The following is a 21,179-nucleotide window of genomic DNA, read 5'->3' as shown; positions in this document are numbered from 1 at the left end:
GCATTCAGATGATAATCTGCCTTTCTGTTTTTACAACCAAAGTGGATAACCTCACATTTATCCACATTATACTGCATCTGCCATGCATTTGCCCACTCACCCACCTTGTCCAAATCACATTGGAGCCGCTCTGCATCCTCCTCACAGCTCACATTCCCCCCCAGTTTTGTGTCGTCTGCAAACTTGGAAATGTTACATTTAGTTCCCTCACCCAAGTCATTAATATATATTGTGAATAGCTGAGGCCCAAGCACTGATCCCTGCAGTACCCCACTAGTCACTGCCTGCCACCCAGAAAGAGACCCGTTTATTCCTACTCTCTGTTTCCTGTCTGTTAGCCAATTCTCAATCCATGCCAGTATATTACCCCCAATCCCATGTGCTTTAATTTTGCACACTTAACCTCTTATGTGGGACCTTATCAAAAGTCTTCTGAAAATCCAAATACACCACATCCACTGGTTCTCCCTTATCTATTCTACTAGTTACATCCTCAAAAAACTCCAGTAGATTTGTTCAGCATGATTTACCTTTCGTAAACCCATGCTGACTTTGTCCAATCCCATTTATACTTTCCAGGTGTTCTGCTATCACATCCTTTATAATAGACTCTAGCCTTTTCCCCATTACTAATGTAAGGCTAACTGGTCTGTAATTCCCTGTTTTTTTTTCTCCCTCCTTTTTAAAATAGTGGGGTTACATTTCCCACCCTCCAATCTGTAGGAACTGCTCCAGAGTCTATAGAATTTTGGAAGATGACTGCCAATGCATCCACTATTTCCAGGGCCACTTCCTTTAGTACTCTGGGATGTAGATTATCAGGCCCTGGGGATTTGTCAGCCTTTAACCCCATTAATTTCCCTAGCATATTTTTTTTACTAATACTGATTTCCTTCAGTTCCTCCCCCTCATTAGACCCTTGGTTCCCTAACATTTCTGGGAGGTTATTTTGTGTCCTCCATTGTGAAGACAGAACCAAAGTATGTGTTCTGCCATTTCTTTGTTCCCCATTATAATATCCCCCCCCCGTTTCTGACTGTAAGGGACCTACATTTGTCTTCACTAATCTTTTTCTCTTCACATATTTATAGAAGCTTTTACAGTCAGTTTTTATGTTCCCTGCAAGTTTCCTCTCATACTCTATTTTCTCCCACTTAATCAACCTCTTTCTCCTCCTTTGCTGATTTCTAAACTGCTCCCAATCCTCAGACAAGCCTGGCTCCTGTTTCCTGTCTCCGTGGCAAAAACCCCCTGCAAATCAAGTCAGTAAAAATTCTGCCCTCAGTATCAGTGGCATTATTAAGAAAATCTACATCAAATAAACTTACATTGAATATAACTTCTGTCATCAGACTCCAGCAAGATGAAGGTCTGCAGAACAAGTTGAGGTGCGGTTTCCAAAAATGCCTCAAACAATCGTAACATGCTCAAGTCTGTCACCGCATAAATGATATCCGAGCAAGTAGTTTCTTGTTTTTTGAATACCTCCTTGTATCCAGAGCTAAGTGCTTTTATGAACCTTTAAAATAGAAAGAGAAAAATGTTTGGAAATATAAGGCAATGTAGACACAAGTTGTATGAAATATTTACTTTATGCAAAACAGCCATAAATTTTCTGATTGAGAGCAATAAAAAGTACCATGCCAGAGAAACTTGTCAACCAATATTATTTAATGTATTTTGCATGTCAGATTTTTTTTTTGAGTGGAAGCATAGAATGGTTGATGTCAAAATTCTTGGGTATTGTTGCAGCAGCACCTATCCAGGTAACTGGTGAGTATTCTATCACTCTCCTGAATTGAATCATATAGAGGGGTTAGGAGGTGAGCCACTCATCAGAGTACCCAGCCTATGACCTGTTCTTATAGCTATTGTGTTAGTATGGGGGAGAGGGTGGTGTAGTTGTAATGTCACTGAACTAGTAATTCAAAAGCCCAGGCTAATGTTCTGGGGACATGCATTCAAATGACAGCTGGTGGAATTTAAATTCAACTAATTAATAAATTCAAGTAATTAATAAAAAAAATCTGGAATTGAAAGCTAGTCTTAGTTTTGTGGCACCATTACTATCAGTAATTGTTGTAAAAACCCACCTGATTCACGAATATCCTTTAGGGAAGGAAATCTGCCATCCTTACCTGGTCTAGCTTACATGTGACTCCAGACTCACAGCAACGTGGTTGACTCTTGACTCGAAACTGACCTCTTAAATGGCCGAATAAGTCATTCAGTTATCAAGGGCAATTAGGGATGGGCAACAAATGCTGGCCTTGCCAGTGATGCCCACATCCCATCTAAGAATAAAATAAAATGGCAGATCCAGTTCAGATTCTGATCAAGTGTGACCCCCAGGATGTTGATGCGGGAGATCGACGATGATACTGCCACTGAAGGCCTGGGTTTTCTATTGTTCAATATGGTCAATACATTGCACATATGATGCAAAGGTTTGCTGCCACTTGTCAGCCCAAGTATGGTGGTTAACCCAGCTTCTCCTGTAGGCTGGCATGAACTGCTTATCAGAGGAATTGTAAATGCTCAACATTGTGAAATCATCAATAAACAACCCCCTCCTGACCTTATAACACAGCAAAGATCATTGATAAAGTAGCTGAGGACAATTAGGCCAATGACAATTTTACGAGGATCTCCAACAGTGCAGGTGAGTTGGTGGTTTTCTCCTCATGAAACTATTCCTCTTTTTCAAGCCACCATCAAATTCCTTTTCAAAATAATATGAACTTTGCTTCAATACTGTTTTGTAATAGTTAGTTCCATACTCTAATGATCTCTGTGGAAAGACATTTTTCTAACCTCCCCTTTAATTCCTTTTCTGTTCACCTTAAATTTATGCTCTTCTTGTTAATGTCTTGCTGGCCAGTGGAAAAAGACAATCTATTTATCCAATCAAAACTCTTTGTAATCATAAAAACCCTTAAATTTCTCAGATAAAAAATTCTCCAGCTTTTCTCCTGAGCTGTAAACCCTCAGCCCTGGTAACATTTTAGTGTATCTTTGCTGTGTCACTTATGTATGTGGTAAATAAGAGCGCCACAACCCAGTTTCCTGAAGAACATTGCTCACCATACGTTTACAACTTCATTTATACCCTAGTCTTTGCTTTCTTCCCTCCAACCATTTCTCTGTCTATGTGACCACATTCCTCAAATCCATGCATTACTATCCTCACCACAAGTCCCTTATATGGTACCATATTTATACCTAATTTCTTGCATTTCTTTGTGCTGTTATTTCTTCAAAGAATTTCATAAGTTTGGTCAAGCATGAAGCTACATCAATGTGGAAGGAGATAATTAACAGGTGGCTCAAGGCATCATTTTTTTTTTACATTAAACAAATAATTTGGAAGAGGGACAGAAATAAAGGTGTAAAAGTTTGCTGATTATACCAAACTGGGAAATGGCAGGAAGGCTGCAAATAACAGGGAAACAAGACATCAAAAAGAGGGGGATTTGAGTAATTAAGAAGTTGGGCTGTCAAATGGCAGTTTTTTTAATGTGGATAAATGCAGAGATATGAGACTTGGGAAGGGGAATAAGCAATGAGAACATAAACAGTGTGGGCTAAATTTCCTCTACCCCCATAAACATGTTGGGACAAGACCTCCGCCCACCCAAGTCAATATTAATTGTAACATCCCTCTCTTCATTCACACAATGATGGTCTTTTTTATTCATTCATGGGATGGTGAGCATTGCTGGCAAGGCCAGCATTTGTTGCCCTTCCCTAGTTGCCCTTGAGAAGGTGATGGTGAGCCGACTTCTTGAACTCCTGAAGTTCATGTGGTGTGGTACACCCACACTGCTGTTAAAGAAGGGAGTTCCAGGTTTTTGACCCAACAACAGTGAAGGATTGGCGATATAGTTCCAAGTCAGGATGGCGTGTGACTTGGAGGGGAACGTGCAGGTGGTGGAGTTTCCATGTATCTGCTGCCCTTGTTCTTCTAGGTGGTAGAGGTTTCTGTCAAAGGGAGCAGCACAGTGGCGCAGTGGTTAGCACTGCACCCTCGCAGCTCCAGCAACCCGGGTTCGGTTCTGGGTACCGCCGATGCGGACTTTGCAAGTTCTCCCTGTGACCGCGTGGGTTTCCCCTGGGTGCTCCGGTTTCCTCCCACAGCCAAAGGCTTGCAGGTTGATAGGTAAATTGGCCATTGTAAATTGTGCCTAGTGTAGGTAGGTGGTAGGAGAATTGAGGGGATGTGGTAGGATTAGTATAAATGGGTGGTTGATGCTTGGCACAAACTCAGTGGGCCAAAGGGCCTGTTTCAGTGCTGTATCTCTCTGAGAATTGCTGCAGTACATCTAGTAAATGGTACACACTGATTTTTAGATTTAGATTTTTTTTTTAGATTTAGAGATACAGTACTGAAACAGGCCCTTCGGCCCACCGAGTCTGTGCCGACCATTAACCACCCATTTATACAAATCCTACACGAATTCCATATTACTACCACATCCTCACCTGTCCCTATATTCCCCTACCACCTACCTATACTAGAGGCAATTTATAATGGCCAATTTACCTGTCAACCTGCAAGTCTTTTGGCTGTGGGAGGAAACTGGAGCACCCGGAGGAAACCCACGCAGACACAGGGAGAACTTGCAAACTCCACACAGGCAGTACCCAGAATTGAACTCGGGTCGCTGGAGCTGTGCGGCTGCGGTGCTAACCACTGCGCCACTGTGCCGCCCACTGCGTCCACTGCTGCCACAGTGCATCGGTGGTGGAAAGATTGAATGTTTAAGGCAATGGATAGGATGCCAATCAAGCAGGCTGCTTTGTCCTGGAAGATGTCGAGCTTCTTGAGTGTTGTTGGAGCTGCACTCATCGAGGCAAGTGGAGAGTATTCCATCACACTCCTGACTTGTGCCTTGCAAATGGTGAACAGACTCTGGGGAGTCAGGAGGTGAGTTACTTACTGCAGAATTAGAATTAGAATTAGAACATTACAGCGCAGTACAGGCCCTTCGGCCCTCGATGTTGCGCCGACCTGTGAAACCATCTGACCTACACTATTCCATTTTCATCCATATGTCTATCCAATGACCACTTAAATGCCCTTAAAGTTGGCGAGTCTACTACTGTTGCAGGCAGGGCGTTCCACACCCCTACTACTCTCTGCGTAAAGAAACTACCACTGACATCTGTCCTATATCTTTCACCCCTCAACTTAAAGCTATGTCCCCTCGTGTTTGCCATCATCATCCGAGGAAAAAGACTCTCACTATCCACCCTATCTAACCCTCTGATTATCTTGTATGTCTCTATTAAGTCACCTCTCCACCTCCTTCTCTCTAACGAAAACAACCCCAAGTCCCTCAGCCTTTCCTCGTAAGACCTTCCCTCCATACCAGGCAACATCCTAGTAAATCTCCTCTGCACCCATTCCAAAGCTTCCACATCCTTCCTATAATGCGGTGACCAGAACTGCACGCAATACTCAAGGTGCGGCCTCACCAGAGTTTTATACAGCTGCATCATGATCTCGTGGCTCCGAAACTCGATCCCCCTACTAATAAAAGCTAACACACCATATGCCTTCTTAACAGCCCTATTAACCTGGGTAGCAACTTTCAGGGATTTATGTACCTGGACACCAAGATCTCTCTGCTCATCTACACTACCAAGAATCTTCCCATTAGCCCAGTACTCTGCATTGCTGTTACTCCTTCCAAAGTGAATCACCTCACACTTCTCCACATTAAACTCCATTTGCCATCTCTCAGCCCAGCTCTGCAGCCCATCTATGTCCCTCTGTACCCTACAACACCCTTCGACACTATCCACAACTCCACCGACCTTCGTGTCATCCGCAAATTTACTAACCCACCCTTCTACACCCTCATCCAGGTCATTTATAAAAATGACAAACAGCAGTGGCCCCAAAACAGAACCTTGCGGTACACCACTAGTAACTAAACTCCAGGATGAACATTTGCCATCAACCACCACCCTCTGTCTTCTTTCAGCTAGCCAATTTCTGATCCAAAGCTCTAAATCACCTTCAACCCCATACTTCCATATTTTCTGCAATAGCCGACCGTGGGGAACCTTATCAAACACCTTACTGAAATCCATATACACCACATCCATGGCTTTACCCTCATCCACCTGTTTGGTCACCTTCTCGAAAAACTCAATAAGGTTTGTGAGGTACAACCTACCTTTCACAAAACCGTGCTGACTATCGCAAATGAACTTATTCTTTTCAAGATGATTATAAATCCTATCTCTTATAACCTTTTCCAACATTTTACCCACAACCGAAGTAAGGCTCACAGGTCTATAATTACCAGGGCTGTCTCTACTCCCCTTCTTGAACAAGGGGACAACATTTGCTATCCTCCAGTCTTCCGGCACTACTCCTGTCGACAATGACGACATAAAGATCAACAACAACGACTCTGCAATCTCCTCCCTGGCTTCCCAGAGAATCCTAGGATAAATCCCATCTGGCCCAGGGGACTTATCTATTTTCACACTTTCCAAAATTGCTAACACCTCCTCCTTGTGAATCTCAATCCCATCTAGCCTAGTAGGCTGTATCTCAGTAATCTCCTCGACAACATTTTCTTTCTCTACTGTAAATACTGACGAAAAATATTCATTTAACGCTTCCCCATCTTCTCTGATTCCACACACAACTTCCCACTACTATCCTTGATTGGCCCTGTTCTAACTCTAGTCATTCTTTTATTCCTGATATACCGATAGAAAGCCTTAGGGTTTTCTTTGATCCTATCCGCCAATGACTTCTCGTGTCCTCTCCTTGCTCTTCTTAGCCCTCCCTTTAGATCCTTCCTGGCTAGCTTGTAACTCTCAAGCGCCCTAACTGAGCCTTCACGTCTCATCCTAACATAAGCCGCCTTCTTCCTTTTGACAAGCGCTTCAACTTCTTTAGTAAACCACGGCTCCCTCGCTCGACAACTTCCTCCCTGCCTGACAGGTACATACTTATCAAGGACACGCATTAGCTGCCTCTTCAATAAGCTCCACATTTCGTTTGTGCCCATCCCCTGCAGTTTCCTTCCCCATCCTACACATCCTAAATCTTGCCTTATCGCGTCATAATTTCCTTTCCCCCAGCTATAATTCTTGCCCTGCGGTATATACCTGTCCCTGCCCATCGCTAAGGTAAACCTAACCGAATTGTGATCACTATCGCCAAAGTGCTCACCTACATCTAAATCAAACACCTGGCCGGGTTCATTACCCAGTACCAAATCCAATGTGGCATCGCCCCTGGTTGGCCTGTCCACATACTGTGTCAGAAAACCCTCCTGCACACACTGGACAAAAACAGACCCATCTAAAGTACTCGAACTATAGTATTTCCAGTCAATATTTGGAAAGTTAAAGTCCCCCATAACCACTACCCTGTTACTCTCGCTCCTGTCGAGAATCATCTTCGCTATCCTTTCCTCTACATCTCTGGAACTATTCGGAGGTCTATAGAAAACTCCCAACAGGGTGACCTCTCCTCTCCTGTTTCTAACCTCGGCCCATACTACCTCAGTAGACGAGTCCTCAAATGTCCTTTCTGCCGCTGTAATACTTTCCTTGATTAACAATGCCACCTCCCCCCCCCCTCTTTTACCCTCTTCTCTGTTCTTACTGAAACATCTAAATCCCGGAACCTGCAACATCCATTCCTGCCCCTGCTCTACCCATGTCTCCGAAATGGCCACATCAGGATCCCAGGTACCAACCCATGCTGCAAGCTCACCCACCTTATTCCGGATGCTCCTGGCGTTGAAGTAGACACACTTTAAACCAAGTTCTTGCTTGCCAGTGCCCTCTTGCGTCCCTGTAACCTTATCCCCTACCTCACTACTCTCAACAGCCTGTACACTGGAACTACAATTTAGGTTCCCATTCCCCTGCTGATTTAGTTTAAACCCCCCCGAAGAGCACTAACAAATCTCCCCCCCAGGATATTGGTACCCCTCTGGTTCAGGTGAAGACCATCCTGTTTGTAGAGGTCCCACCTACCCCAGAAAGAGCCCCAATTATCCAGGAAACCAAAACCCTCCCTCCTACACCATCCCTGCAGCCACGTGTTCAACTCCTCTCTCTCCCTATTCCTCTCTTCGCTAGCACGTGGCATGGGCAACAACCCAGAGATAACAACTCTGATTGTTCTCGCTCTAAGCTTCCACCCTAGCTCCCTGAATCTCTCTTCCTACCTATGTTGTTGGTGCCTATGTGGACCACGACTTGGGGGTGCTCCCCCTCCCCCTTAAGGATCCCAAAAACACGATCAGAGACATCACGTACCCTGGCACCTGGGAGGCAACATACCAACCGTGAGTCTCTCTCGTTCCCACAGAACCTCCTATCTGTTCCCCTAACTATGGAGTCCCCAATGACTGATGCTCTGCTCCTCTTCCCCTTTCCCTTCTGAGCAACAGGGACAGACTCTGTGCCAGAGACCTGCACCCCATTGCTTACACCTGGTAAGTCGTCCCCCGCAACAGTATCCAAAACGGTATACCTATTGTTGAGGGAAACGGCCACAGGGGATCCCTGCACTGCCTGCTGATTCACTCTCCTTCCCCTGACGGTAACCCATCTACCTACTTCTTTTACCTGAGGTGTGACTGCCTCCCTATAACTCCTGTCAATAATCCCCTCCGCCTCCCGAATGATCCGAAGTTCATCCAGCTCCAGCTCCAGTTCCCTAACGCGGTCTGCGAGGAGCTGGAGTTGGGTGCACTTCCCGCAGATGCAGTCAGCAGGGACACTCTTGGCGACCCCTACCTCCCACATTCTGCAGGAGGAACATACAACTGCCTTTACCTCCATTCCCACTATTCTAGATTCCCAACAAATCTACTGAAAAACCAAACAAAAAAAGTCAAAACTTGTTCGCTTAGCAATCCGACGGACTGAACTTTTTAAATAAAAAGCTTACCTTATCAACACACCAGAGTCCTTTTTTTTTTTGCCTAGCCTTCCACCTGTTCTTGTAGCCACTGTATTTATATAACTGATCCAGTCAAGTTTCTGGTCAATGGTAACCCCCACAACGTTGTGACGGAAACCAAGCCAGTCAAATGTAAACATGTTTTATTTCGTCATATGGAACACGACTTGAACTTTTTATTGGACATTGAACATAACTTGTTTAAACTGACTAGAGTTGAACAGCTGAAAACCTGGTTCCACGTTTGCATTCCAAGTACCAGTACAATTGCAGTTGCATAGGGAGACAATGGGAGTGCTCCCTGATTCAATTAGTTAGATGGGTTTTGTCGATAGTGATGATCAGAAGACATTGAGAGCCATTGATTTGTAAGAGACAAACCTCCAATGAGTGTGACTGGAGAACTTTTGAAATCAACAATACTCCCCAGAATATGCTGTTCCAAACAAAGAGCTGGTCACATGACGTACGTGCTGGCCAGACTGGGAACCGTTTGAATTGTGCCTCACAGAAAGGTTTGGGGCAGACTGCAATTTGAAGCCCAAAGAGAAGGAAGGTCCCTCTCTCTCTGTCTGTCTCTCTCTCAAGCAAAGTCCCAGGGACCCAGGGAAGCTGTTTAAGCCTCAAAACAGAGGATCTCTTCAGCCTTCTGGTACCAGAGAAGCAAGTCTGAAAGTGTGCACTAGGCCCCAGTGAGAATTGCAAGACTTCAACTCCAATCAAGGACTTTACAGCAAAATTAAAGACAGCAACTGAATTCCATTTACTATTCCAACCCCTCCCCCCTTTATCTATTTGCTTGTGTGTTTATCTCATATGCATGCTAGTATGGTTGCATCATGTATTTTAGTAATTTTAACTGAGTTAAGAGTGGCAAGGTTAATAGACTTACATCTTTCTTGTTTAAATCTAAGAAAGCCTGTCTGGTTGGTTCATTTACAATTACTATTAGAGAGCAGTGAGCAAGGACTCACTGAGGTGAAGCTAAAAACACTGTTTTAAAAGTTAAACCCTGTTACGGCCAAACCAGGAAAGGGGCAAGAGGGGAGCCTGAGACCCCTTCCTCACCCGGTCATAACAATGCTGATAGTAGGGGAATTCAGCAATGGTAATGCCGTTGAAGGTCAAGGGGAGATGGTTAGATTCTCTCTTGGAGATGTTCATTGCTGGCACTTATGTGGCACGAATGCTACTTTCTGCATATCAGCCTAAGCCTGAATGTTGTCTGGGTCTAGCTGTAGGTGGGAATGGACTGCTTCAGTATCTGAGGAGTTGCAAGTGGTATTGAGCCCCGTACAATGATCAGCGAACATCCCCACTTCTGATCTTATGATGGAGGGAAGGTCAATGATGAAGCAGCTGACGATGGTTGGGCTAGGGCACTACCCTGAAGAACTCCTGCAGTGATGTCCTGGGGCCTCCAACAAGAACCATCTTCCTTTGTGCTAGGTATGATTCCAACCAATATTGTAGGTATGGAGATGACTCATGCTTCAAGCATTATTTCAGGACTCTCATGGGTATCCTTTGCAACCCTCTTAGGTGATACTTAGCCAGATGATAATGGTCTAAAGAGCAACAGTGCACCTCTCGAATGACTATTTGTGCACCAGACTCAACATCTCCATCATTGCACCTTAATTAGTCAAGCACCAACTCAGATACCACCACTCAAATGCTGCATCAAGCACAAGAGAGCAGGAAGAGCTGGCTGGAGAAGAGGAGAGGTCAGCCCTTTGCTGAAGAACCAAGAAACCCAGATCTCAGGGCCCCAAGAGAAAAATGATCATGGAACAAAGGATTGACTGGAAAGGCAGTAGAACCAAATAATAACTGCTTGGTCAAAACAGGACTGGCTAGATGTATGGTACAAAATGACGTGGGGTATGGGATAAAATATTGTTTTGGCAATCTTGCATTTCGGAACCAGATATATCATATTGGTCTCTTCTGGTCCCGTACATTCCTGGGTCCCTAACCAGCTAACAGTGACGCAATATTCGCAAACAATGTAGAATAACAATGGGAAACATTTAAAAAAGAGTGTTCAACAGAGTGCAGGAAAACTATATTTTGCTAAAAGGAAAGAACAAACTAAACACTAATGAGTCTCTGTGGATGAATAAAGAAATAAGGGAACAACTGAAGGTCAGAAAAGAGGCAACATTAAGTACATAGACAGCTGAGGAGTGCTGATAAGAAAGAATACAAAGAGATTAGGAGAGGAGTCAAACAATTAGGAAGGTAAAGGCGAACTATGAAATTAAATTAAATTATCAAGGAACATAAAACAAAACAAAATATTTTACAGACACATCAATTTTTTTAAAAAGGAAGGCTGTGATGGCAGTAAGATCATTAAGGGATAGACAGGATAATATCACAGGTAAAGATATAAAGATGGCAGAAATATTAAATAATTATTTCACTTCAATGTTTACCAGGGAGATAGAACAGGTACAATGACATGAATGATGAGATGGGCAGGAGATGAAATAAGCACATTTAAAATAAAAAAGGGGACGTATTGGATAAGCTCATCAAACTCAGAGAGGGTAAAGCCCCTGGTCTGGATGGATTGCATCCACATATTTTTAAAGAATCTAGGGAACAGATAGCAGAGGCTACACATATTTAATAATTTGTTAGAAAAAGGTGTGGCACCAGAAGACTGGCAGATAACTAATGCAATTCCTATATTTAAGGGGGATGGAGCATGCCCAGGGAATTACAGACCAGTCAGCCTAACATTGATGGTAGGAAAAATAATGGAATCCCTACTAAAGCACAGAATATCTAGAAATTAAAAATGTAACAGTGAATAACCAGCATTGATTAAAAATGGAAAATCTTGCTTGACCAATCTTAGTAAATTTTTTGAGGAGGTAGTAAAAGAGAGTAGACAATGGTAATGCAGCCTCCACTGCTCTCTGGGTAGAAAATTACAAAGATTAACAACCCTCAGGGAAGAAATTTCTCCTCATCTGTCTTAAATGGGAGACCTCTTATTTTGAAACTGTGCACCCTAGTTCTAGATTCTCCCATGAGGGGAAACATCCTCTCAGCATCTACCCTGCAAAGCCCCTCAGAATCTTATATGTTTCAATTAAGATTACCTCTCAATCTTCTAAACTCTAATAAGTATCGGCCCAGACTGCTCAACCTTTCCTCTTCATACAGGAATCAACCTAGTTAACTGTCTCTGAACTGCCTCCAATGCAAGTATATCCCTCCTTAAATAAAGATACCAAAACAATACACAGTACTCCAGGTGTGGAACCACCAATGCCCTGTTCCCAGCCTGGGTTACTCTGCAACCATGTCTCTGTAATGGCTATATCATTCCAATCTATTTCTATTTGTGCTATCTTGTGCTATCATCCATCTTGTATCTGAATGCACACAGCATTCATAAAGGAGCCTTTAATTCTGTCTTTTTACCATGTTTCCCTTGTCTGACACTATTTGCTGGTGCACTCTTATGTTTATACACCCTATCCCTTCCCATCACATTCTGGTTATCATTCTTTCTATCTTTCTTTGGCCTCCTTATCTCGAGAGACAATGGATAAGCGCCTGGAGGTGGTCAGTGGTTTGTGAAGCAGCGCCTGGAGTGGCTATAAAGGCCAATTCTAGAGTGACAGGCTGTTCCACAGGTGCTGCAGAAAAATGTGTTTGTCGGGGCTGTTACACAGTTGGCTCTCCCCTTGCGCCTCTGTCTTTTTTCCTGCCAACTACTAAGTCTCTTCGAATCGCCACACTTTAGCCCCGCCTTTATGGCTGCCCGCCAGCTCTGGCGGACGCTGGCAACTGACTGCCACGGCTTGTGATCAATGTCACAGGATTTCATGTCGCGTTTGCAGACATCTTTAAAGCGGAGACATGGACGGCCGGTGGATCTGATAACAGTGGCGAGCTCGCTGTCCAATGTGTCTTTGGGGATCCTGCCATCTTCCATGCGGCTCACAATCAATACCCTGCACTTATGCCTTGTGCTTTGTCCTTTGTCATTAACTTTCTAAAGCTCCATTCACGTGAACCCTCCGCCCACCCGCAGCACCAACCCCCCGCCCCCACCCCCACCCAAAACCAACTATTTAGTTTAAAACCTTCTCTACAGCCCTAGTTATTCGATTCAGCAGGACACTGGTCCCAACATGGTGCAAGTGAAGCCTGTCCCAACAGTACTGGTGCCAGTTCCCCATTGAATCAAAACCCATTTTTCCCACACCAATCTAAGAGCCACGCATTCATCTATTTACCCTATGCCAATTTGCTCACAGCTCAGGTATTAATCCAGAAATTCTTGCCTTTGTAGTTTTGCTTTTTAAATTTAGTCCCTAGCTGCTCATACTCCCTGAGCAGAACCTCTTTCTTAGTCCTATCTAAGGCATTGGTACCTACTTGGACCATGACAACTGGATCCTTCACCTCCCACTCTAAGTTCCTCTCCAGCCCTGAGGAGATGTCTTTAACCCTGGCACCTGGCAGGCAACAGAGCATTCAGGACTCATGCTCTCCATTGCAGAGAACAGTATCTATCCCCCTAACAATATTGTCCCCTACTACTATTAAAAGAACATTCTTTTTTATTCCCCTCACTGGAATGGCCCCTGCACCACAGTTCTGTGGTCAGTTTGCTCATCCTCCCTTTAGCTCCTGCTCTTGTCCACACAGGCTGCAAGAACCTTGAACCTGTTGGACATGTGCAAGAGCTGAGGCTCCTCCAGTGCCAACCTCTGGATCCTCATACCTGCCTCACTTGTAGTCACACCCTCCTGTACTTGACCATGGACCAAATCTGAAGTATCTAACCTAAGGGACATGACTGCCTCCTGGAACAAAGTGTCCAGGTAATTTTTCCCTCCCTCATACATCGCAGTGTCCAAAGCTCAGATTCCAGCTCATCAACTCTGAGCCAAAGCTCCTCAAGCTGCATACACTTACTGCAGATCACACTGGTGTCCACCAGCTCCCACATGCTACAGCTGCAACACATCACATGCCCTGCCACCTTTATTGCATTTTGTTTAACTGATTAGTGTTTCAAGTTTATAAATATCACTCAATGATAATCTGTAATTATATTAAGTAGGTTAATTAGTTAAACTAGAAATTTAATACAATACTTATACCTCCCCAGTGCTCGTTCAAATTATTGCACCAGTTTAGAGAAAATAAAAGAAACCTTAAAATTCACCAATCACCTACCTACTTACCTAATTAATGCCTCTGGACTTCAGCTCTCAGAACTCGTGTCCCACACCCTCTCTCGAATCATTCCTTGTTCTGTAAAGCCAAGAACAGCACCCCTTCCCTCACTGTGCCCAATTCCCACACTCACGCACATGGTGAAAGCAGGACTCCTTTGAACTGGACTTAATACATTAGCAGAGCCTCCTGTATTTATACTAGCAAAAATTCCTGACTCAGCCCCTGCTGACCAGGTAACCAGTTCCAACCAGTCACCTAATTAACTCTGCAGCTGCTATTAGCAGGCAGCTTATCTATCATTGACTAACACTGAAAGAAACTACAAGATAAAGTTTAAGCTGAATGCTAAATGCAGAACTTGATTAGATTTTAGAATGAGATCAACCCGTAAAACCCCTAAAATTCCAGCACTCACCAAATTCCCGATTTAAGCACTCTGTCGAAGCAGGTCGCCATCAAACTGGACCTCGTAGATTACCTCACATTGAAAACTATCCATCAGTTTTGACTACACATATACTGTGTATGTCTGTTTGTAACTCCTGCCCCCATCTGTAAATCTTACTGTGCCTCCCAAATTAGTTTCATCTGCAAACTTGCATATACAACTCTCTATTTCTTCATCCCAATCATGAATATATATGGTGAAAAGCTGGAGCCTCATACAGATCTCTAGGGAACATTACTCATTACATCCCACCAGAGTACATACCCTTTATCCCTACTCTCTGTCTCTGACTTCCCAACCAATCTCCAGCCCATGTTGCAAGGCTGCCTCCAACTCCATGTGCTTTCATTTTTGCTAATAATCTCTTGTGCCAACAATTATCAGATGCTTAATAAAACCAAAAAATGCTGGAAATACTCAGAATCTATGGAGAGAGCAAAGTTAACATTTCAGGTCAGTGACCTTATTTCAGATTTCCAGCACCTGCATTATTTTGTTTTTATTATCAACTGCCTTCTGGAAGTCCTTATACACAACATCCATAGCCACTCACTTATTCACCACTACATTAGTGATTTTCTCAAAAAATGTAATCAGCTTAGTCTGACATGATGTGCCCTTCACAAATCCACGTCTTTTAATATTGCTCATAAATGGGAGGGGAGGGAAACAGAAAGACTACGAGGACTTACATTGTGATTTAAGATGGATTATCACTGCAAGTACAACGACTCAAGCTGATTACTCATTCTGGGTTCACTGCCTTGCTGATATATTCTGTCAGTTTAGAAAATCCAGTTGCAATTGATTTTGTCAGCATAATTATCTTAGAATCAAAGGTGGATTACTAATTTATTTTTAGCAGTAGACAGTTTGCTATGTTATTTGCACTATTGTATTCACTCAGGCTGCCATACTAGTTCAATTTACAGAAGCACTGTTGCATAAAATAGTGAAAGATAGTTAGTTGATCTGATGTTAGTGAGGATAACAGGTTTCGACATTCCTATGATCTTGAAACCCAAAATAGTTTCAGTTATGGAAAACGGGGGGGGGGTGCGATCAATAGTTCATAAAAACAATACTGTACATGCACCAAAAAAAACCTCTCAAACTGTCTAAAAATCTTTTGAGATTCTATCAGGAAACAGACAACAGGTTTTCTCACCAATGACTGTGACTTTCAACTTTCCTCTCATGGAAAAGATTCCAACATCATTTTTCCTTCCATCAGAATGAACAACAACTTGCATTTAGAATGACTTTTAATGTAGTTAAACATCCCAAGGTGCTTCACTTGAGCATTATCAAACAAAATTTAACACCAAACCACATAAGGAGATAATAGGACATGTAAGATTTGATAAGATTGGGGTATTTTAAAGCCTCCAAGGTGGGAACAAACTTGACAGCACAAAGCTTGTTATGAATCGACTTTATTGAGATAAAAGTAAGGACAAGTTTGTTAAGTTTTCAGATAAACCATAGTCACAAACTCAGGCAGTAATTAACAGTCTAACACAAATACTACCCATATAACAGACTGGACAGCAGAGTGCACAACTAGTTTATTTTGCAGCTTTGGGGTCCTCAAGCTTTTCGGTCGGTCTCTCTCTTTCATAGTTTCTCTTAACTCTTGTTGTTTTTCGAAGATTCTCTGCTGCATAGTAGCAAGGACAGGACTTTTATCCTGGCAGCTTTCTAGTTAACCCACCCCTCTCCCAATCAGTGAATAGTCTTGTATTAAAGGATGCCTTTCTTAACCAACCAAGAATCATTTTGTGATGGTTACTAACCTTTCGGATTTGCGCTAGTACCCCTTGTGTTGACTACTTTATCTCAATGCTTTTACATTTCAAGGATGCCTTTCTTGCTACAAATCTATGCAGAAGCTGTTTTCACTGTCTGCTCTCAAGGTCTCACCCTTTTGCTGCAAGTAAGCATTTTAAAACTTGACAATCTCCCAGAATCTCTCTGCCTTGACATCTTGTCCATACTGTGCCCTACTTCCTAAGTTTTTCTACTTTACCATACAACAAAGAAGGGTTCTAATAAAGCTAAATGTTAGTTTATGATAATAAGTTCATTGTTAATGTATAATAGCTGGATTTTAACCATTAGTACGCTGGTTAGTAACTTTTAGTAACCTAATAATCTTACAGACAGGTGGTAAAAGCTTGGTCAAACAGAGTACCTTTAAAGGAGAAGAATATGGTGAAGAGGTGGAGAGGTTTAGTGAGGGAATTCCAGAGCTTAGGGCTAAGAAGAAATCTGCTGTGAAAACTACCAAGGATGCAAGTAAAATATTAAAGAAGTGAATATCACCGCTGAGCCCTAGCATTCAGCAAACCCTGTTGAGACTGACATCACGAAAACATTTGGGTGTAGCTACCAATGGCAGAGTGATTAAACTCAGTGATGTGCAAAAGGGCAGAATTGGAAGAGTTTAAAGATCTGAGGGGTAGAGCTGGAGAATGTTACAGAGAAAGGGACGGGCAAGGCCATGGAAGAATTTGGAAACAATAATGAGAATATTAAAATCAAAACATTGCTTAACTGGGAGCCAATGTTGGTCAGCAAGCACAGGGCTGATGGGCAAACAAGATTTGGTGCGAATTATGAAATGGGAAGTAGAGTTTTGGATGATCAAGTTTATGGAGGGTGCAAGGTGGGAGGCCAGCCCAGGAATGCATTGGAATAATCAAGTCTAGAGGTCGCAAAGGCATGGATGAGGATGCCAGGAGCAGAGGCAGAGTCAGGGACAAGTGAAAACTATGGAAGTGGAAATAAGCGGATGTGGTCGGAAGCTCATCTCAGGGTCAAATAGGATGTCAAGGTTGCAAATGATCTGGTCCAGCCTCAGACAATGGCCAAGGACAGGGATGTAGTTGGTAGCTAGGGAATGGAGTTTGTAATGGGGATTAAAGAGAATTGTTTTGGTCTTCCCAATAATTTATTAGAAGAAGTTTCTGCTCATCCAGTACTGGATCTCAGACAAGCAACATGACAACTCAGAGACAGTGGATAGCAATGCACTCTAAGTTGTGCAGTGGCATAGCCGTGCAGCAACTCAGAAGTTACCGCACAGGCCGCTCACCATTTGTTTCCTTTAAGATAGAGCCTGTGCACGGCCACACAAAAAAAAATGGTAAAGGTACCATGCACGTCAATGAATAGGCCGAGCACAACAAAATAAAATTAGAGGGGACATTAGAGAGGTCAAGGAAAGTGGTGGTGAGTTAGAGCTAGGTGTTGTCAGCATACATGTTGAATCTGATGTGTTTTTGAATGATATGGATGAGGGCAGCATGCAGAGGAGAATTAGAAGCAGCCAAGGATAGATCTTTTGAGGGTACCAGAGGTAATGGTGCAGCAGTGGGAAGAGAAACCACTGCAGGTGATATGAACTATCTATAACTCATCACAAGTGAGTTATACATTATGTCTGGCAGATGTAAATTAGATAAGGTGTACCAAGCAAAGGGTATCACCACAGCAGCCATCCACTGCCTGGCTCACTGTCAAGCAGGTCTCTGGCCTGGTCCACAAGGAGATCCGCAGGGTGCTGAAGGTGTGGCTGGAGAATATCAGAAATGCAGTTACCCACTTTAGTCATCTGGTGCTTGCCTTGCTTTATGCCATGGACATGATGTATTCTCTGAGATAGTGGGGCTGCACTCTTTGCTATGAATTCAGTGATTGAAGAACTGGAGCCTTTCTACAAACACTCACCAAAAAATTTGATCCCTGAAGTGCATCCTAAAGCATCAGTTTAACTTTCCTATAGGCCTTTCCAAGTTTGGAATTGTGCAGCTTTTTGCTGTAGACCAAATTTTTCTCTGTTCATTCTTGTTCCTGGGTTTCTGTCTGGACTTTCTCCTCTTCCTGCAGATCATGAGGATACTTTCACTTTTACAGAGCTTACTGATATGAACTGTGGATAAATGTATACTCTACCCCAAAGAAACCATTTAGGAAATTAAAAGTTAAAATGTTAATATCTTTAAGATGGGAAAATACTGTGTGAACATAATAATTGTTAGAAACGGAAGATATTGCAGAAAATCAATCAGTCAGGATGTAACTAATGCAACCCACCTTGATCATGTGGATGAGTTAGGTCCCACATCCCATTGAATTCCCCATTTTTCACGTCTTGAATGTCCTTCATTTATATAATAGATGGCCTATAGTGTACCTGTGATGTTTTACTCCTCCAACAAGCCACTGGAAAATTACTTTACAACTAATGCATCACAAGATCCCATCAGCAGCAATTGCATAGTGACCATAACAACTGTAAATGCTAAGACAACTAATGAATATTCATTCAATGACATCCACATTTTGGCGACATTTACAACATTGCATTGGTGCAACATGATTTCGCCTCATTAACTCTTAAAAATGTATTATACATCTAGACCTGATTCTAGACTGAACCCGAGTGAAACTAGCTGAAGAAGGAAGTAAACCTCTGCTCCCCTTTGGAGTCAGGTGGCCCATTTACACACTTTGAATAGATGCCACATTGCAGTGTAAATACAGTTTTAAATTTAAGAGTTGTCATCTCAACTTGACTGCTTCAAGTGAGGATACTCCACTGTTTCTCAATATACCTACATCTTCTTCTCAGATTTAGTAAAAAAAAAATCAAACAGACATAATAGAGAAACTTCTTTATCCAGACAGTGGTCAGAATATGAAATTTGGTCTCACAAGAATATGTTGATAGGATTAAATGAAGAAGCATGGGAGGAGGGTGGCTGAAGCTTAAACACTGGCAGAGACTTGTTGAGCCCAATTGCCTGTTTCTGTGCTGTAAATAATTTATAATGCTCTGTGATTCATAAATATTACCACAGTGTGTGGTGTAAAAAGAGTAAAAGCAAAATACTGCAAATGCTGGAAATCTGAAATAAAAGCAAGAAATGCTGGAAATACTCAGCAGGTCTGGCAGCATCTGTGCAGAGAGAAGCAGAGTTAACGTTTCAGGTCAGTGACCCTTCTTCAGAACTGCTTTTTTCTGAAGAAGGGTCACTGACCTGAAACGTTAACTCTGCTTCTCTCTCCACAGATGCTGCCAGACCTGCTGAGTATTTCGAGCATTTCTTGTGTAAAAAGAGTAACTTGGAAAGAGGATGCTACTGTTATAGTCAGTCCACTGGAAACCATGAGATTTTCTGGTGAAACAAGGGCACATTTAAAATGAACGGGGCTGAAGTTTTAAATACACAACCATTTTTTTTATATACAAATATTGAGACAGATACAAGTTACATTTTATTCACAAAGAAAAACGTGACACTGGATGGCCTAGGGAATTAGTAATTTAAAAAAATACCGGCGTCACGATCCATCACTCCGAAACTAGCTGGTCTGATTTAATTCCTTTCTACCGTGCAGTAATGCCACATTTACACCTTCTACATACTGGGGGAGATTCCTGGGCCATTTGCTCGAATACAGCACCGAGGAAAGTAGGAGGAGACCCAGAGGAGCGAGACAATTTCTTCTGCCTCTGATTTTCTGAAAATTATTCAGAATAATCTGAAAGTACCTACCTTACCAGCATTCCCATCTGAAAAATATGGACCAGACAGAGACAGGAACACCTGCTTTTACACTCTAGGTTGTTGGAACATTGTATTTCTGAATTAACCTGGCGATTTTTCTCGTCATCTTTATACCAAGCCCAGCTAAAGGTCTGAAGTGTCACTGCTGAAACCAAAGTCACAGTCATCACCAGAACACACCACAGGAAATGTCCTTTGTAGAAAAAATCTATAGCAACCCAAAGGTCGGTTCCAACGTCTCCTAAGTACAGCACGAATCCAGCTAGGGTCAGTAAAAGATCGATCTTGCTGAACGTTGTCTCCTTTGCCATGGTCAACTGTTAATCCTGCTTACTGTCAATCCATACCGTCTTCACTGAACCCGTGTAAAATTCCCAACTTCATGAAGGTGGATTTTTCTCTTTCACTTTTCCAATTAACCAGATGCTCGGAAACGTCACTCGAATTAAGCAAAGCCAGTTTTTTGTTATCTGGGTGGAGACCAGCAGTCATCCTATGATTTCGCGGAGAAACTGAATGACTGGCCAAGAAAGCAAATTACTGTGAAGGTTTAGGAGCGAAGTCCCTCTGAGAAGAGCCGAGGGAGTGGTGGAGAGTTGAAAGTTAGAGCGGCCAACTTTCACTATCTCAACTTCCGTCCAATCAGGGTGAAGTGTAGTAAGAGCACACAGCGCGCATCGCAAGGTTTTCATTCGCGTGTTAATGGTGTTCTTGCAAGTTTATGATGTCGTTTTACCAACAATACAATATTGCTTTATTAGTGATTTGAAAAAGCTGACCACCAACAAATCCAACAAGGCTAAGTGTCAGATTGCTACCTCAATAAGCACACTGACTATGGCCTGAAAACAAGGAAGAAAGTTAGTTCTCGTTCTCAGTGCCTGAGCAGTAAGCTGGCGAAGCAGCGCGCTCTCTCCTTGTAGAACCCGCCTGATTTTCAGGAAATCAGTGGTATGAAAATTAGGCGACTCTGTAATAGGCAGGAGATCCACTC

General features: G+C 42.9%; 1 protein-coding gene across 1 annotated transcript in view; it reads right to left on the bottom strand.

Annotated features, from left to right (window-relative positions):
• Positions 1-20,781, bottom strand: part of xkr9 (XK, Kell blood group complex subunit-related family, member 9) — a 40,759-nt gene extending 19,978 nt beyond the window's left edge. Inside the window, exons 1-2 of the mRNA XM_068030923.1 lie at positions 20,174-20,781; positions 1,329-1,519 (exon numbers count right to left, since the gene is read on the bottom strand). Coding sequence (XP_067887024.1) covers positions 1,329-1,519; positions 20,174-20,496 — 514 coding nt within the window. The 5' untranslated portion in view covers positions 20,497-20,781. The remainder of the gene's footprint in view (positions 1-1,328; positions 1,520-20,173) is intronic.
• Positions 20,782-21,179: the final 398 nt, after the last annotated feature.

This window comes from Heterodontus francisci, chromosome 5 (assembly GCF_036365525.1).
Source record: "Heterodontus francisci isolate sHetFra1 chromosome 5, sHetFra1.hap1, whole genome shotgun sequence".
In the NCBI taxonomy this organism is placed as follows: domain Eukaryota; kingdom Metazoa; phylum Chordata; class Chondrichthyes; order Heterodontiformes; family Heterodontidae; genus Heterodontus; species Heterodontus francisci.
This window is presented reverse-complemented; position numbering and strand designations above follow the sequence as displayed.